We start from the raw sequence: 17,873 nt of genomic DNA on the forward strand, positions 1-17,873 counted from the left end.
TCTCACTGCTTATGTATATATTTTTTATGAAGATTTAATGATGATGCAATTTTTATTTTGATTTACTCTTTGTAATCTTTTATTCAGTGGTTCATTACACTTACAAAAAGTTACTCCCTTACTCTGTTACATGTGCCAACTGCAGAACTGGCAGTGTTGACATTAATAGAGTATCAGTGGGGCAACTCTGCCTGACATAACTGCCTTTCTCATGAAATATTACTAAAAGATACTAATATGACACTGTTTCATATCACAACACTTTAAAACTCACAAAAAAGACAAAACATAATCAGGTTGAAAGTAGATTTCAATGGAAGTCATTCTCTACCGATGTCTCAAACTTTTTCATGCCTCTATAGATGATAAGCAAGTGCCACACATCAGTTATACAGCACACTGACAAAACAAAATCTTAAGTCTTACCCAACAGGTAAGAGGCTATCATGAAGGTCTGACCTTCTATTCCTTCTGAATTATCTATAAACAAGATTGTAGGTTTGGAGCAACATACAGTGAATTTCATTTGGGTACATTCATTCACCTGACATAAAAAGCAAAAGTCTGTATTCAATGAAACATCAGCTACCAAAAGGCAAATGTGGGCCAGGGAATGGATATTGTAGCAAATATTGTTCAAGCTACCGGTAATTTTGAAGGCCAAAATGCAAATCGCCACAATTTTGAAATTTGAAGAGCTGTGACATGCAGGCAGGCATGGCTCTTTTACATCATGGACGGTTAGTGCAAGCAGTACTAGTTTTATTGCATTAAACATTTTCAAGTGATACATGTGTCTAAATTTTAACTATCACCATAGTTACTAAAATACGTATTCAGTTTTCTTTTTGTAACTGTCTAAATACTTAACTCTGTTCTGTTGACGTATACAGGTTACGGAGTGTGCAAAATACACAGCCAAATAAGTCCCTCCCCCCCATTAACATTTTATGTCAAGGTTGCCTGCTTATCTTGCTCAGAAGGTAGTTTGATACATTGCTGTTAATCGTTTCCTCCAGAAATTCAGCAAAAATTAGAGATGGATCTGGTACTAGCCTGTGACCTGATCTGCAGCCAATTTAAATAGCAGGTGCTGGCTTTAAGATACTTATTTTGATTGTTTGACCTTGTTTGTGTGTGAATAAATAAATAATGCAGGTATACCAAATTGTCAAGGCTACCAACAGTAAACAAAAACGAGAAATTTTGTTAAAACTGCCATACTTTTATGTATCGCTGACAACAGGTAAATGGGCCTTATGAAATTACAAGGCTTGTAATTAATGTGACTGCAGCTGGAGTACGCCAGGACTTGTCACTTAAAACTTGCTGCAAGGAAAGATACAGTTTTAAATATCAGCAAGGGTGTCTGCTGTGGCTCCGAACAGCCGTACAGCAATCAACATGTTAAAACTTAAAATTCCATAATCTTTCATGGCTCACTGATTTTTAAATAGCTCCCAAACAAACAAACAAACAAAAATCTAAAAGATAATCTTCTGCATTGGATTTCCAGATTGAACTGTTAGTCTGTTACTGAACACAACTGATTTATTGCCGATAGACATTATACACAGAAACGTGCAGGGGAAAACTATGAAGAGTGCATGATATCGAGCATTACCGTTAGCCAAATAGTGGACAAGATTGTTTGATCTGTCTGTTGACAAGTTTCGTGAGGTGGAGAAATGTTTCTCCATGTGTGTTTGAACATACTCTCAACTTTGATTGTAACGTTCCTGTAATCTCAGCCAGTGGAGATTGTGGCACATTTCCTGACTACTCCATTTTGATCAAATAAACTTGTGAGGTTGCAGTTTTTACTTCAATCCCCCCTCCTATTAACACAACTTGGTAACAGTGCAGACTGATGACCATGCTCATCCTCCTATAGAATGGTTCCCATGATTACAGACCTGCATTGATTGTGTCACTTCCCTGTACACCTGTATCACCAGTGTACAGGCACAGGCACTCAGAAATACAATGTCATTTACATATTCCGACCATGTTTGGGTCCATGTATGAGGGTGGTTTGAAAAGTTCTCAGAATCACCACGAGAGGTCAGCACTAGCGCAACAAGTTGTTCACGTTATATTCAATGGACTATTGCCTGTAAACATGTGCCATGTCAAGTGCTTTGGTGGTGACGTGGCTCTGTTGTTGTTCCCACGTAATGACATGCAAAGACAAAAAAAATAGAGATTCGAGCAGTGATTAAGTACTTCGTAAAGAAAGGTATGAAAGCAAAGGACATTCATGCTGATTCCCAGAATACACTGGGGGCTCTGCTCCTTCATATTCAACTGTTGCCAAGTGGACAAATGAATTTAAATTTGGTAGGGAGAGCTTAGATGATGATGATGCACGCAGTGGTCATCAAAGATGTGTCACTACTCCAGAAATCATTGCAAAAGTGCACAAAATGGTCATGGAGGATCACTAATCTGAAGTACATGAAATTGCTCACACTTGCCAGATGTAATCTGAAAGGGTATATAACAGTAACTGAAGAATTAGAAATGAAAAAATTATCTGCAAGATGGGTGCTGCGACTTATCACTGGATCAGAAACGTGCCATTGCCATGGAAAAATTACGTGAACTAAGGTATGAATTGCCACATCCACCTTATTCACCTGATATTGCTCTGTCAGACTTCCATCTCTTCCCAAAACTGAAAATTTTTCTTAGTGGATGAAGATTCACTTCAAACGAAGAATTGATAGCTGGAGTTAACTATTTTACAGGCCTGAAGAACACTCATTTTCGAGATGGGATCAAGGCACTGGAACTTCATTGACTAAGTGCTTTGATCTACGAGCAGTCTACATTAAAAAATAAAAAAAAATTCTGTGATGTAAATACTTTTATTCTTTTCCATTCCAAGAACTTAATTTATTTGTGTATCAGTGTGTGTAATATTTGTAACAGTAATCGCATAACATTGTACTCTTATTTACTGCAACACTATTGCAAAATGAAAGTTTGGGGGAAAATAGTTTCTAGATAATAGGCTGAAATTGAGTTTCAAATTCTCCTGCATATCACATACATACTTTTGTTTTTTCAAGTGATTTACCAGGATCGTCAATAAACACCTTGTCACTGTATAGGACTGACATTGATTTGTTGAACTTCTAATTGAACAACATAATGTCTATAAGGCATTCGCTGCCCTTGCTGACGAACCATTAAACAGTACATCAATAATCCTTCAAAATTCCCTTCTGTTTGTCTACTGAAGAAATGAACTGAACAAGAGAAATGACACTTTGAAGAGTGCAAAGAATGGAGTGACTGCTTCAGCATTTTGGAACAGTGAAAGCTAGGCACACTTTAAATTCCTATCCAAGTCTGATTATGTTAGACAAATTTTCTATGATGGTTACTAGGTAAATGTTAAAATATTAAGCTGTATTGCAGAAACTGCACTGCAGTACGGCAGTCAACATGTGATACTCTGTTAAGGTGCAATATTAATAATAATGAAACCTAAAGGCAACATGTTTTAAGTTTTGCTGATTTACAGAGAGCATGAATGAACTTTTATTCTAACAGAAACATCAACTCAGTAAGTGTACACTAAGACACTGGTGAAACAGAAATTAGAAATGAAATTTTAAATGTTTTTACTCAGGTCACACATTTTATAGGAAATGCTCGAAATCCCTGACTTGAACTTCACTACAAACTTAACACCGTGGAAGCACTGACAGCAGCAACTTAATCATAAGACTGTACAGTAAACAAACAGAACTTCAGAAAACTCGTCATTGATTGGCTGTCGTTTTGTCACAGCTCCACAACGGTACATTTCTGACATGGTTATTTGGAAAATTTTGTTTGGTTCAGCATTCCTTACCCTGCTCTGATCTTATCAGGTTGTTTTTTCTGATCATAATTTTATAAAATCTATATTGCAACATCTACTTTGTGATTTACTGTAATGTGAAGAGTGTGGTAAAACTAGTGTGGACCACAATGACATGCACACATACTTAGGCTTTCTTTTGTGGCATAGCATAGGTGTGAGAAACATATGATAAAGAAGGAAGACCTTCGACAGTATGGGACTCTTAAACAGAAAGCTGAATATATCAATGTTTGCACTGTAAATAAAAACTGACACTAAGTATACAAATGTGAAATAAAAATGAAATCTTCTGAAGACCTTCTGAGGGAATCGGGACAGAGAAAAGCAAAGGGATGAAGAAAACTTGCAATAAAGCCCTAAAGACCTCACAATCCTGATTGACCGGTGGTGTCATTTTTATGCTCTCCTCACTGTGTCCAACTTTCCAAATCTTAGAGCTGCTGTTTATCATTTAAGTAGCTCTGCAACCGGCTTTCACCCCAGTCCATTCTTCCACAGATGAATTCAGGTGGTACCAGTAACTGAATCTGGGTCCTCCACATGACAAACATGCTGACCACTGGATTACAACACTGGAAAAATGAAGCAATATAAGCAGAGGAATGGCTTTGTTACTTGAGACTCCTCTTCACATTCTGTACTTTTTGCAGTTTTTGCATTTTTCTACTTACTTTGTTTTCAAAAGACAGAAATGTGCATTTTGCAATCGTGTATTCTTCAGCCCTGCTTAAGATTTTGTTTTAACTGTGTGCATTTGCTATTCATCTATTTTATCTTTTTTGTATTCATTTCTCCATCACTCTCCTCCCCCTGCCCTCCCTCCCCCATCAAAGTTTCATATCATTAGGTTAGGTTCCTTTAAGCAATGCTTAGTATTTTCTTTATTAAGACTAGGCTTTCTGCTTGCTGTTTCATTCATAATACCTACATATTTTTCCCCCGTCTCTCATCAAAAGTCCAGTCATAGAAAATGCTCTAGTTAGGTAATTTAATTTTTTCACATTCCATATAGTTTATATATTTCATATGGCACTTTTAACATTTTGGTAACATGATTTACAGTAACAATGGGGTGGATCTTTTATTGCCATATCCAATCTAACACACAAAATCTTAATATATATTAAACACTAATCACTTGCTGTATTTCTTGAAATTTGTACCTATCCTAATGCCTAACTGTGAATTTCCTATTCACTTAATCTCATTAACTAATACTTATTCCATCTTTAAGGGTCAGGCACAGATCAGGGGTTAAGCAATATAATTTCCCCTGCTGCAAATATTTTATATTTTTCAGATTCTTACATATTTCCTTTGCATTCTGTTTATCTGTGCTTTTTAAGTTCATTCTTAGCTCAGCTGGTTTGTAAGTGTTTTAATGCAGATTTCCCTGTCAGTCTGTCCTGTTGGGCCCCCCTTAGCTGGATTTTTTAAATGATTTCCCCAGTTAGTATCCCATTAACTTTATTTCTTCCAACACTGTGGTTCTGAAAGCTATGGCTTTGACTTCCCTCTTGTGCCTTTTCTGCTGCCATTTGGCAAGCAAAATATTTTCTACTTGTACAGGGTTATTACAAATGATTGAAGTGATTTCACAGCTCTACAATAACTATTATTTGAGATATTTTCACAATGCTTTGCACACACATACAAAAACTCGAAAGTTTTTTTAGGCATTCTCAAATGTTCGATATGTGCCCCTTTAGTGATTCGGCAGACATCAAGCTGATAATCAAGTTCCTCCCACACTCGGCGCAGCATGTCCCCATCAATGAGTTCAAAAGCATCGTTGATGCGAGCTCGCAGTTCTGGCACGTTTCTTGGTAGAGGATGTTTAAACACTGAATCTTTCACATAACCCCACAGAAAGAAATCGCATGGGGTTAAGTCGCGAGAGTGTGGAGGCCATGACATGAATTGCTGATCATGATCTCCACCACGACTGATCCATCGGTTTTCCAATCTCCTGTTTAAGAAATGCCGAACATCATGATGGAAGTGCGGTGGAGCACCATCCTGTTGAAAGATGAAGTCGGCGCTGTCTGTCTCCAGTTGTGGCATGAACCAATTTTCCAGCATGTCCAGATACACGTGTCCTGTAACGTTTTTTTTTTCGCAGAAGAAAAAGGGGCCGTAAACTTTAAACCGTGAGATTGCACAAAACACGTTAACTTTTGGTGAACTGCGAATTTGCTGCACGAATGCGTGAGGATTCTCTACCGCACAGATTCGCACATTGTGTCTGTTTACTTCACCATTGAGAAAAAATGTTGCTTCATCACTGAAAAAAAGTTTCGCACTGAACGCATCCTCTTCCATAAGCTGTTGCAACCGTGCCGAAAATTAAAAGCGTTTGACTTTGTCATCGGGTGTCAGGGCTTGTAGCAATTGTAAATGGTAAGGCTTCTGCTGTAGCCTTTTCCGTAAGATTTTCCAAACCGTCGGCTGTGGTACGTTTAACTCCCTGCTTGCTTTATTCGTCGACTTCCGCGGGCTATGCGTGAAACTTGCCCACACGCGTTCAACCGTTTCTTCGCTCACTGCAGGCCGACCCGTTGATTTCCCCTTACAGAGGCTTCCAGAAGCTTTAAACTGCGCATACCATCGCCGAATGGAGTTAGCAGTTGGTGGATCTTTGTTGAACTTCGTCCTGAAGTGTCGTTGCACTGTTATGACTGACTGATGTGAGTGCATTTCAGGCACGACATACGCTTTCTCGGCTCCTGTCACCATTTTGTCTCACTGCGCTCTCAAGCGCTCTGGCGGCAGAAACCTGAAGTGCAGCTTCAGCCGAACAAAACTTTATGAGTTTTTCTACGTATCTGTAGTGTGTCGTGACCATATGTCAATGAATGGAGCTACAGTGAATTTATGAAATTGCTTCAATCATTTGTAATAGCCCTGTATTTGACAGCTTCATTAGAAGACCAGTTTCCTTACAAAAGTATTCATGATATATGAGAGAGGTTGGGGGGGGGGGGGGCTAGAAGCAAATTCAGCAACTGGCTGGAAGTTGCCTACAGTGATGCCTTCTTTTAACTGTAGGATAGAACCAAATACTCATACATGTTTGTGAACACTATATATCAAAGTTAAATTACCACATCATTTTTGAAAGGCATTTTATTGTAAAAATAGATTTGTGCAAAAAGCATTACATCAGTGTACAAGCATTCATATTTTTCTTCTCACAAAGTGCATAAAATTATTCCTCTTCACTTTTAATTAAATTTTGGATATCAGCTTGATGATATTCTTGCTGTGATTTTGTTACCCATCCTTCTGAGGCCTCCCTGTCACTGATGAAAATAACATAAGTTTACAATATTATAAATTTTATCAATGAGAAAATTTTAATTGATCATCCTATTAAAATGACAGCACCAGTTCCACTTCTATTTTTATGTTACATACCACGACTGATTTCATACCCTAATGCTGTTCTCTCATGATGTCTGACTTAGCCACTGGATAATGGCCGTTGGGGACCAAGAATGGTCCTTATCTTTAAAATTAAAAGTACAACTGATACTGTCCCATTATTCTGAATCAGTACTTCTCTTGTGGACCCTGTATCACCATGATCCATATGCTGGAAAATAAACCTATAGGAGACCGACTGGCTGGCAGGTATTGAAGCAGCTGCCTGATGCCTTCTTGCATCATTGATGACTCATTAACTAGGCTCACTAGCATAACAATGATCAGCACTGCCCCTGTGCTAGCCAAGCACTTGTGCCAGATCAGCAACAGGCAATGGCCACCACTACAACCACAGACCATTCTGCCTAGATGAACTTATCCTGTGATGCTGCAATCAGTGGTGCCACCCACTTTCTTTAGCACTACCAAGTGCCCAACTGCAACCTGGCAGAGACCCTAAATCCACCACCTTGTCATAATAAATGTACCAACCATCTTGAGCTGATGTCATCCTGGTCTTCGGCAATGACTATCCTTACATGTAATTGCACCTTGAGGTGTGGCTCTGATAAAATCGTGAATGTGCCACTATGTACTTTTAGGAATCACCTCCTGAAAGTACATTATGGGCAGTCACTGAGCCTCCTTGTAATAGATAATATTTTTCACTTGTGTGAAATGATGAAAAATGACAGAATCCAATTTAAGAGACTGTTGCCACGAAAGCAACTTCCACAATGAAATATACCACCTTTTGATCTACAACCCAAACAACAATGGGGAAAAGCCCGTACAATACTGAGAATTCTGTGTTGTGGTAGAGATGAGATGCAGAAAACATTAACTGTCTAGTCATTCTGCCATTTCATCAACGTACTTTTTTTTTTAATCACTTATTTCAGACATTTCCTCCTCCTCTACTGCATATTTACAAAATATCACTCCCCATAAAAGGCCACACTAGTCCATTTGGTGTACTGTAAATGGGTTACAACTGGTACCAGGCAGCCGTTTGACCCTTCATTGCTGATTTACGTTATGGCAGTGAAGTGACATGTATGTGACAGTTGTATGAAATGGCACAATGGAGCTATTGTGTTTGGACATTTCCATGATCACACTATGAATGAAGTTGCCCGGTTTGTTGATGTATCAACACAGGCTGTCCAATATGTGTATGATGAATGGTGTATGACTTGACATCACGTAACACTGTGTAATAACAGTGATCGTGTCAAGATCGTAACTGGCACTGACCGTAGACCAGTGTTTCAAACCCATCAGCAATTGCTGCCATCAGTGAACCTCAAACAGTTCCCGAGTGAACTTTGTGAAGGGAATTGCATGCAATGGACACTTACAGTTGCATATCATGCAAGGTCCAAACACAGAAACCAGCCAATAACTGACTGTGTTTAGTGTGACATGCCTTCCCCCCCCCCTTCCAAATGATGGAAGGCATCAGCAGCTCAATGAGACATTCCAACAGCAATTTGTGGAGGGTGTGGTTCAGGCCAGGTGTAGCACTGTCAACACTTGTTTGGCACTACTAAGTAACACAGAAGCACTGCCGCAGATGTCACAAACAGGCTGTGGACACCAGTAGGTGCAGAACTAAAGCAGCATCGCATCAGATACAGCAATACTATCACAGCCTGTTTCCTCACTGCGAGCTGAGACGGGCCAACACTCTTGGTACCATTGATGCAGCAGTAAAGTGGGCTGATCATGGCAAAGGCAGGCCAACTGCCACACATTCTTGCCACCACCTTGTTTTGATGTAAGTGGTTGAAGCAATGCTTCAGCACAACAAGCAAGCAAATAACCATCATTAGCCAAAAGGATTGCAGACTAGCACCACCACCCACAAAGAGGCCCACACCAGGTGACATGGTTTTGCAAGATGCCACCAGGACATTTGGGGTCCACCACCAACAAGGAGACTTCTGCTTCAAAGCCCATTCCTGTTGACTTGCCACCTTTGCTAGTGGGCCATCTTTGGGCTCACTTCAGCCGCACTTGGATTTCTGCCTTGGAGGGCAGCCATTTTTGACCAGGGCAGTGCAGCAATCCATCTGTCTTACTTGTGGAGACAAACTGATGCTGCTATCACACCTCAACTGGCCCACTAAATCACAAGATCTTAATCTTGTAGAAAATGTGTTAGTAACTCAATGTGATCTAATCATCAATATGTGGATATGACACAACAGAAGAAACTTGTTGATTCTTTCCCACTGAGGATTTTTTAAAGGTTAGAGACAGTGTTACATGATATAAACGTGACATCTCCTGATGGGGGAGTCTAATTTTTTGTCCGGTGTGCTTACACTTCGTAAAAGCGAATGTACTTCCAAGAGCCTGGAAATTTTCAAATAAACATTCCACTGAATGCAACTATTTTGTTTTTCACTGTCATTTCATAATGATATTACAACATTTTACCTTAATAATGTATAGTCACTGTTACTCTCCTCTAATCTGCGTGCTTTTCGCATCAAATGAACAGCAAATATAAAAAGGCACAGGAGCAATATAACAGAACCTGCAAAAGAAGAAAACTACAAATAAATAGCAACGCCTCGAAATATTCAGCTAATTACAGATACATTAAATGTCCTCAAAGTGAGTCATCATGCAGATAAAGTCTTTATTTCATAACTCACTACAATGGCTACCTTTTAGAGGTAGCAACTTTGCATTTAGGAAATTTAAAACACTTAAACCTCTAAAAGTAATGTACACAAATAGGTGATAAAAGGCAATAAGATTCACAAAAAAAATAACATCCCCACAATGAACAGAGAGAACAAAGGAACGAAAACATTTACAACAGAGGTGGAGCAATAGGCCACTTAGACAAAGATAGGGGAAATATTTTAGGAAGCATCTGCCTACAATGAGCTTCCTGGAAGCTAGAGAAAATGTTAATCAGGAAATCCATAGAACAAATTAAACCCAATTCTTTCTGAATGTCTAAGGAACTGCACCAGTTTACTTGAGGAAGAAAAAGAAGAGCATTTACAGCTTAACCTGCAAAAAGACTTACAGAAAAGTGCACACCAAAGTTCATGAATCAAGTAGTATGTGGCTTCAGTGAGTGCACTGAAAGAACCGAAGGAAATCTTGCGTCTTCTGCATCCATTAGATTAGATCTGGGGTGCAAATACGTGCCGTAAATAAGTTACGAAAATTCATGCAGGAGGTATACTTAACCATTAATAGAAAGGAGCAAACATTGTATTTCTAAGCTGATAATACATCTCTAGGAACTGAGTGTAAACTGATAATCTTTGCTTGCAATGAGAGCTGTCACCTATAAATAATAAAAAAAATATATATATTACTGTGGGTAGCAGGTCTTGAGGATAGATAAGTGTTAAGAAGGGGGATGGCAGATGTGACTTAATGAGGTGGAATTAGTGGGTGTGAAATGGGATAGAACAGAGAAAGGGTGAGGTTTGGGGAGGAGTTCGTAGGACGAGATACAAGATCGTGTGGCACCAGAAAAGTGTGGGAAAGAGCATGCAAAAATACAGGAGAGTGAAACAGGAAGTGTGATCAGTTTGAAGGTATAGGATTAATGATATCGGCAGGAGTAAATGACACGAGATGCTGCGCCAACAGACAGTGATCTTGTAGCCTTCTGTTGTGTATGGCCAAAATGGTCGATACAGTGTAGCTCATAATTATAGCATGCAGTGTGGTTTGTAGGGCGACAATAGAAACACAGAAAAGAAGAGAAAGAAGGTAGGACACTGACTATAGTAATGCACTGGAAAATAGTAACAAAGGAAAACAGCATTGGGTTAGGATTGAAGAAGAGCCATCAGAAAAAATAAAACAATGGAAAATCCAAGATGGAATGTAAGAATATTACCATATAGCGGAGATGCTGAGTCGCAGACAGGCACAACAAAAAGACTGTCACAAATAAGCTTTCGGCCAACGAGGCCTTTGTCAAAAACAGACGACATGCAGGCGTACGCGCACGCACATGACTGCAGTCTCTGACAGCTGAAGCCACACAGAGGAGCAGCAGCAGTGCATGAGTAGCATCTGGGTGGGGTAAGGATGAGGCTGAGGTTGAGAAGGGGAGGGATATTAGGGTAGGGGTGGGGGTGGGGGACAGTGAATTGCTGGTAGGAAGTGTGTAGGGACAATGTGGGAGGGGGGGGGGGAGAGAGAGAGAGAGAGAGAGAGAGAGAGAGAGAGAGAGAGAGGCGGCTAGGTGCAGTTGGGAGGTTAGACAGAGTGCAGGGAAGAGGTGGGGGGGGGGAGGCAACTGAAAAGGAGGGAAGTAATAATGGAATGAGGGCTACGTAGTGCTGGAATGGGAACAGTCAAAGGGTTGGATGGGCGAGGACAATGACTAATGAAGTTTGAGGCCAGGAGGGTTACAGGAACGCAAGATATATTTCAGGGAGAGTTCCCCCCCCCCCCCCCTCCCAACCTGTGCAGTTCAGAAATAATGGTGTTGGTGGGAAGGATCCATAGGGCACAGGCTGTGAAGCAGTCATTGAAATGAAGGATGTTGTGTTGGACAACGTGTTCAGCAACAGGGTGGACCACTTTGCTCTTGGCCACAGTTTGTCGGTGCCCATTCATGCGGATAGACAGCTTGTTGGTTGTCATGCCCACATAGAATGCAGCACAATGGTTGCAGCATAGCTTGTAGATGATATGACTGGTTTCACAGGCAGCCCTGCCTTTGATGGGATAGGTGATGGGACTGCAGTAGGTGGTGGTGGTGGTGGAGGAGGATGTATGTGACAGGTCTTGCATCTAGGTCTATTATAGGGATATGAGCCATCAGGAGAATGGTTGGGAGCAGGGGTTGGGTAGGGATGGACAAGTATATTGTGTAGGTTTGGTGGATGGCGGAACACCACTGTGGGAGGGGTGGGAAGGATAGGGGGCAGGATATTTCTCATTTCAGGGCAGGATGAGAGGTAGTGGAAACCCTGGCGGAGAATGTAATTCAGTTGCTCCAGTCCTGGGTGGTACTGAGTTATGAGGGGAATGGCAGGGCTACCTGTGAAACCAGTCATGTGACTGACAAGCTAAGGTGCAACCACTGTGCTTCATTCTATGTGGGCATGACAACTAACAAGTTGTTTGTCTGCATGAATGGCCATTGACGAACTGTGGCCAAGAAACAACTGGACCATCCTTTTGCTGAACACACTGCCGAACATGACGTCCTTCATTTCAAAGGCTGCTTCACAGACTGTGCCATATGAATCCTTCTCACGAACACCAGCTTTTCTGAACTGTGCAGGTGGGAACTCTACCTGCAATATACCCTACGTTCCTGTAACCCTCCTGGCCTCAGCCTTCGTTAGTCATGGTCCTCACCCATCCAACCCCTTTCCTGTTCCCATTCCAGCACTACACAGTCCTTATTCCACCAACACACCCAGTTCTACTTCTCTCCTTTTCTGCTCCCCCCCCCCCCCCCCCCCATCGCCCACCTCTGCCCCACCACACACTGTCTAACCTCCTGACTGCACCTAGCTGCCCTAACCTCTCTCCACCTTGTCCTTGCATGATGCCCAGCAGCACTTCACTGTCCCCCACCTCTATCCTACTATCCCTCCCCCTCTCTGCCCCAGTGTCGTCCTTACCCCCCCCCCCCCCAGTTGCCACTCCCATCATGCACTGTTCCTGCTGCTTGCAGTGTGTCTTCACCTGCCAGAGACTGCAGTCGTGTGTGTGTGTGTGTGTGTGTGTGTGTGTGTGTGTGTGTGTGTGTGTGTGTGTGTGTGTGTGTGTGGTTGGGCGCGCACACCTGCGTGCATGCCATCTATTTTCAACAAAGGCCTCGTTACCCAAAAGGTTATTTGTGACAGTCTTTTTGTTGTAGCTATCTGCTATGGTGAGTAGCAACTTTCCTTCTCATAATATTGTTAAATGTCACAAAAAATAACAACTACTTCTATTCTAACTGCACCCCAGTACATGCCTAGGGAAGCATTGTATGTCTTGGCATGGCTTGTATGCACAACATCTGACACCAGAAAAATATAAATCCTTGCAAAACTGAAATGACAAAAAATACTGATTTCACAGTAAGAGCATTAATACTGATGTCGATCCAAACTAGTCTATTTATATCCTTACATATCACTTGCCATCTGAACTTTTGGTGGCCATTAGTCAGGGACAACAATGCCCAAGCACTGCCACACATAAACAGGAGTCTAGTGTGAGCAGTGGTCAGGATGGGGAGTGTTTAAGAAAGCTGTCAGTATGCTACTTAATTTATTGAATTATGTCACAGACAAGCATGTCACCATATGCAAGATAAAATGAGAGTACCTGGACCCATAGGCATGTAATTGAAGTATAATAATCAAGTCATTGGAACTAGTGTTTTCAGTAGCAGCCATTATCACTCAGAGTTAAAGAACCGTGATAAAATTACCACACTTTTTTAAAATGATTGTATTTTCATGAAATAGTTAACTAATGAAAATCTTAACAGTGAATGCAAAATTAAACTGGTGATTAATAAATGACATGCAGAACTGGGCTTTGCTAGACTGATCATTACCGCTGGCACAATAAACAAGTAATTAATTTCATGAAATGTTCTCATCCCAAATTTAACCTTTCATTTAAACTAACAAACTCTAATGTATATGAAACCAACACAAAAATGTCTCTATAGGCAACATAACTGAAATGGATAAGAAAAGAAGAGTGAAATGTCCGTACAGGCAATGAAGTCAGAAATTTTATCATACATAGCCTCTCCAATTATGCTGACAGCCTTTGTTTTTTTCCAAATTTACGGAAGTGTGACATATTGGAACACCAGCAATTAGGTAGGTGCACAGGTTCGTACCATTTTTATTTTGCACATTGGTATTTTGGTTGATATGAGTTAATTGATCAACTGTCATTTTTTATTTGTCGTTCACTGTTGTTACTTGGTTTACATACTGTCATTTGGAGTTCCCTGTTTAAGGAGGATCATTTTGATATTAATGACTCTCCACATTCAGGAAGACCTTCGGGGTTTGAAGAAGATCGTTTAAACACATTAATCCACTATTATCCACGTCAGTGAACTTGAGGACTGGCAAATGTGATGAGCTGTGATCATTCCATCATGTGACATTTGTATGCAATGGTAGGTTCAAAAATTGGATTTACGGGTACCACATGTTCTAAGTCAAAATCACAAAAAATGAGCAGTTGAACATATATGTAGCTCTGCTTGCTAATCATCAATTGGTTCATGAGCAACACCAACCATTCCTATTCTGTATCATTACTGGTCACGAGAAATAGTGTCTTTATGCTAACATAAGGAAAAGAAAAGAATAGTTGAGCCAAACAAAACAGCAACTCCCCATACACAGACCTGTGCGCATCCACAAAAGATAATTTTATGCACGTGCTGGAAGAGCAACAGTGTGGTGTATTATGAATTTCTTCCCCTAGGTGTAACCATCACTGCTGACATTATTGTCAACAACTGAGATGTCTTGCAGACACAATCTAAGAACAATGATCAGGAAGACAGCTGAAGTGAAGCTATTCCACAATAATGCCCCCCCCCCTCCCCTACTATTGCTGACAAAAAACACTATACAGTAACTGGATTGGGGAAATCATTCCAAACCCACCTTGTCCACCTAATCTAGTGCCCTCAGATTTTCAACTATTCCACTAGCTATCTAACAACCTTCAAGGCACTTTCTTTCCAGATAAAAATGTGCTCCAAACATCGCTCAATGAGTTCTTCACCTCAAAACCAAGAGATTTCTACAGTCATGGAATCAAAATGTCACCCAGTATTGGCAGACTGTTGTAAATAGTGAAGGAGACTATATTATTTATATTATGTTATATTTTATGTTGAACTTATGGAAAAATGCTATGAACTCGTGCACCAACCCAATATTTTCACTATGACCAATTCTGTACATTAACTGTAATTTATTTTACAGAAAAGTCTAGAGATGCGTCGTTCGCAAACTAACGGGTCCAAAGGAACAGTTCATCAAGATGAACACGGAACGACTGAGGAACGAATCCTAAGGAATGATCTTTCATAGTTCACTTCAGTTGCGACTTTCTACTTCTAGTTCCAAGGAACGGGAAACGGTCGGTCTCCTTCCTGCAACGGCACGTCAGCCGGTCTCGTTCCAGCCTTGGTACCGTTCCCGTCTGCCTCAGTCTGGTCCCATTCCCTTCTGTCTCAGTCTCGCCTTAGCATCACCACTCATTGCAGTTCCACTGCTGACTGCTCATAGTTTAGTTCAGTATCGAGTTGTTGTTCATTTGTTCACTGTGCATGCCCATTCTAGGTCTGTTTCAAACATTTTTTTGAACTCTGAACTTCTGGTTCTTTTCGTATTCTATTCAGCGTCCATGACTGGTAATTATAAAATACATTTTAATTACGTAAATTATGTGGTGCGTAATTCATACATCTTTTTAGGTAACAAAACGGCATATCAGCTTACTTCACTATTTTGATAAACTGCAGAAGGAATACTTGTGAAAAGGCAAGATTATGTTTATTATTACAAATGCCAAGGAAGTCGGCACGGCACACACGAGTGGCCATTTTCCGCCTTTTTTTTACCCAAGGTAAAAGAGCATGTTCATCGTTATGGAAGGCAGACTGACGTAACAACCGAATGAAGCCCGCGCTCTATAATCTAGTGTCAGGTGTCACATTTTGTAAAGAGAATGTGATAACTTCTACAATATTATTTCAATGGTACAGGGTGGCGCACAAAAAAATCGGCCACAAGTACTAGACTGCTCATTGCCGCCCACCAATAGTCATCTATTGTTTCAATGTTGTTGTTTGCATTAGCTCATTTGTTATTTCTTCACTGCCTAATTATTACATATTTATCTATTCTGCTCGTAGTGGTCAACAAATCGTGTGGAACTGGTGAGCAGTCTGTACTTAGGGCCAGTTTTTCGTGCGCCACCTTATATTGTTTCACTATAATCAGCCAGATAATGCTACAGTTGGCTAAACGAGAAGTTTAGCAGATTCACGAACATTACAAGTTTGTGAGAATTCTGTACTCCGTGCGGGAGGGAGGGGGGGGGGGGCGGCAAATGCCCCCTCTTGGCGCCCTCCATCTTCAGCCACTTATGCTACTAATTTTCAATTTCTCGTAAGAACCATATACCAAGCACAAATAAACAGTGAATGAGTAAAAATGAATGGTTCCCAAAATTGAGCGATCACCAGTGAACTAGTTCCCAAAGATGAAAGTTTGCCCATCCCTGGAAAAGTCTACATGTGGCTGTGTTACCAATAAGCATTATAGTTTCTGTAGGTACCTGCTATATTTTATCTAATATCATTGTTAAATGTGACGGAAGGAACAATAAGAACATAATAATAAATTTACTTCTGTACTTCCAGTGTCATGAGATGCACAGATTTCTCATAAGGCTTCAGCAAATATTACTTTTTCATTTCTGTCACTGTATACATTTGTTACTGCAAACTACATTCTGTACAAAATCATCTGTGTTGTTACTGCCCACAATAAAATATAACAATCTGAAATTTTAAAAAAAAATGATATACCTGAAATGGTTATCCATTTCAAATGAATTTTAATTTCGGTGTCATCTTTCAACATAGATATAACATTTGAAAGTGAACCATTTGTTGGAGGGCTGTAGAGCCCTAAAATCTTGCAGAATAATGAATACAAGTCAACAGAATCAAATGGTGGAATTGTATAATTCTTCTTTAGTAGAGGACCCACAGCAATGAAGAAAGAGTGCATTGTCTGGAGTTCATTGTCATAACCATGAACTCCAAATGTCCTTGGACCTGAAAAAAACAACAACAACAATAATAATAATAATAATAATAAAGTCTGCAAATCATAACACTTTTTCTCTCAAGTTACAGGCACAAACAAATGAATTCAGGTTTTAAAAATAGAATTATACAACAAACTAACAAAACTTATCTTACAAACTAGTACATATGAGTGTACTATTGGTCTTTAAGGCAATGTCTGTATTCTAATTACACTTAAAAATGAAATTTACTCTGCTGCAGAAGAGAAGGAACAACATCTGTAAAAGTTAAATCAACGCAAGAACTGCATTTTTGTTCTAGCGATTGATTTCTTTAACCTGGCGAAAATAGGACAAAAAGGTTTTCCTCTTGATGTTTGACATCACAGTTAATATGCGTATTCATTTATAACGAATAGAATAATGGTGATAAATTACAGGCAGATAGAATGGGACTTTGGGCAGTGGCAGCATTAGGTGTGAGAGAAGAGATGGAAGAGGTAGAAAAGAAGAAACATGGTAGAATACAAGTAATGAGAAAGATGACAAAAAGGGCATGACAGATTGAGAAGTGGAAATAGAAAGGAACATAACTGGAAGAACTGAGCCTTTGGTTCGCTGACTGACAGGGGGAAATGGCTATATATGTTAATTTTTGAGGGAACAATTGTGAATGTGCAAAGAAAGGGCCTTAACTTTATGCAACAGGACACCAAATAGTGTGAAATGTACAGTGTAAATTGTGTCAGAGGTGGACAGTAACCAAGGAGAA

The 17,873-nt window shown here is 40.1% G+C and overlaps 1 protein-coding gene across 1 annotated transcript in view; it reads right to left on the reverse strand.

Moving 5' to 3' along the window:
- Nucleotides 1–6,985: 6,985 nt before the first annotated feature.
- LOC126253488 (ectonucleotide pyrophosphatase/phosphodiesterase family member 5-like) overlaps nt 6,986–17,873 on the reverse strand; it is a 40,456-nt gene continuing 29,568 nt past the window's right edge. The window contains exons 4-6 of the mRNA XM_049954861.1: nt 16,878–17,129; nt 9,749–9,848; nt 6,986–7,179 (exon numbers count right to left, since the gene is read on the reverse strand). Of these exons, the coding sequence (XP_049810818.1) occupies nt 7,086–7,179; nt 9,749–9,848; nt 16,878–17,129 (446 nt within the window). The 3' untranslated portion in view covers nt 6,986–7,085. The remainder of the gene's footprint in view (nt 7,180–9,748; nt 9,849–16,877; nt 17,130–17,873) is intronic.

The sequence above is a fragment of the Schistocerca nitens genome, chromosome 4 (assembly GCF_023898315.1).
Source record: "Schistocerca nitens isolate TAMUIC-IGC-003100 chromosome 4, iqSchNite1.1, whole genome shotgun sequence".
Classification (NCBI taxonomy): Eukaryota; Metazoa; Arthropoda; class Insecta; order Orthoptera; family Acrididae; genus Schistocerca; species Schistocerca nitens.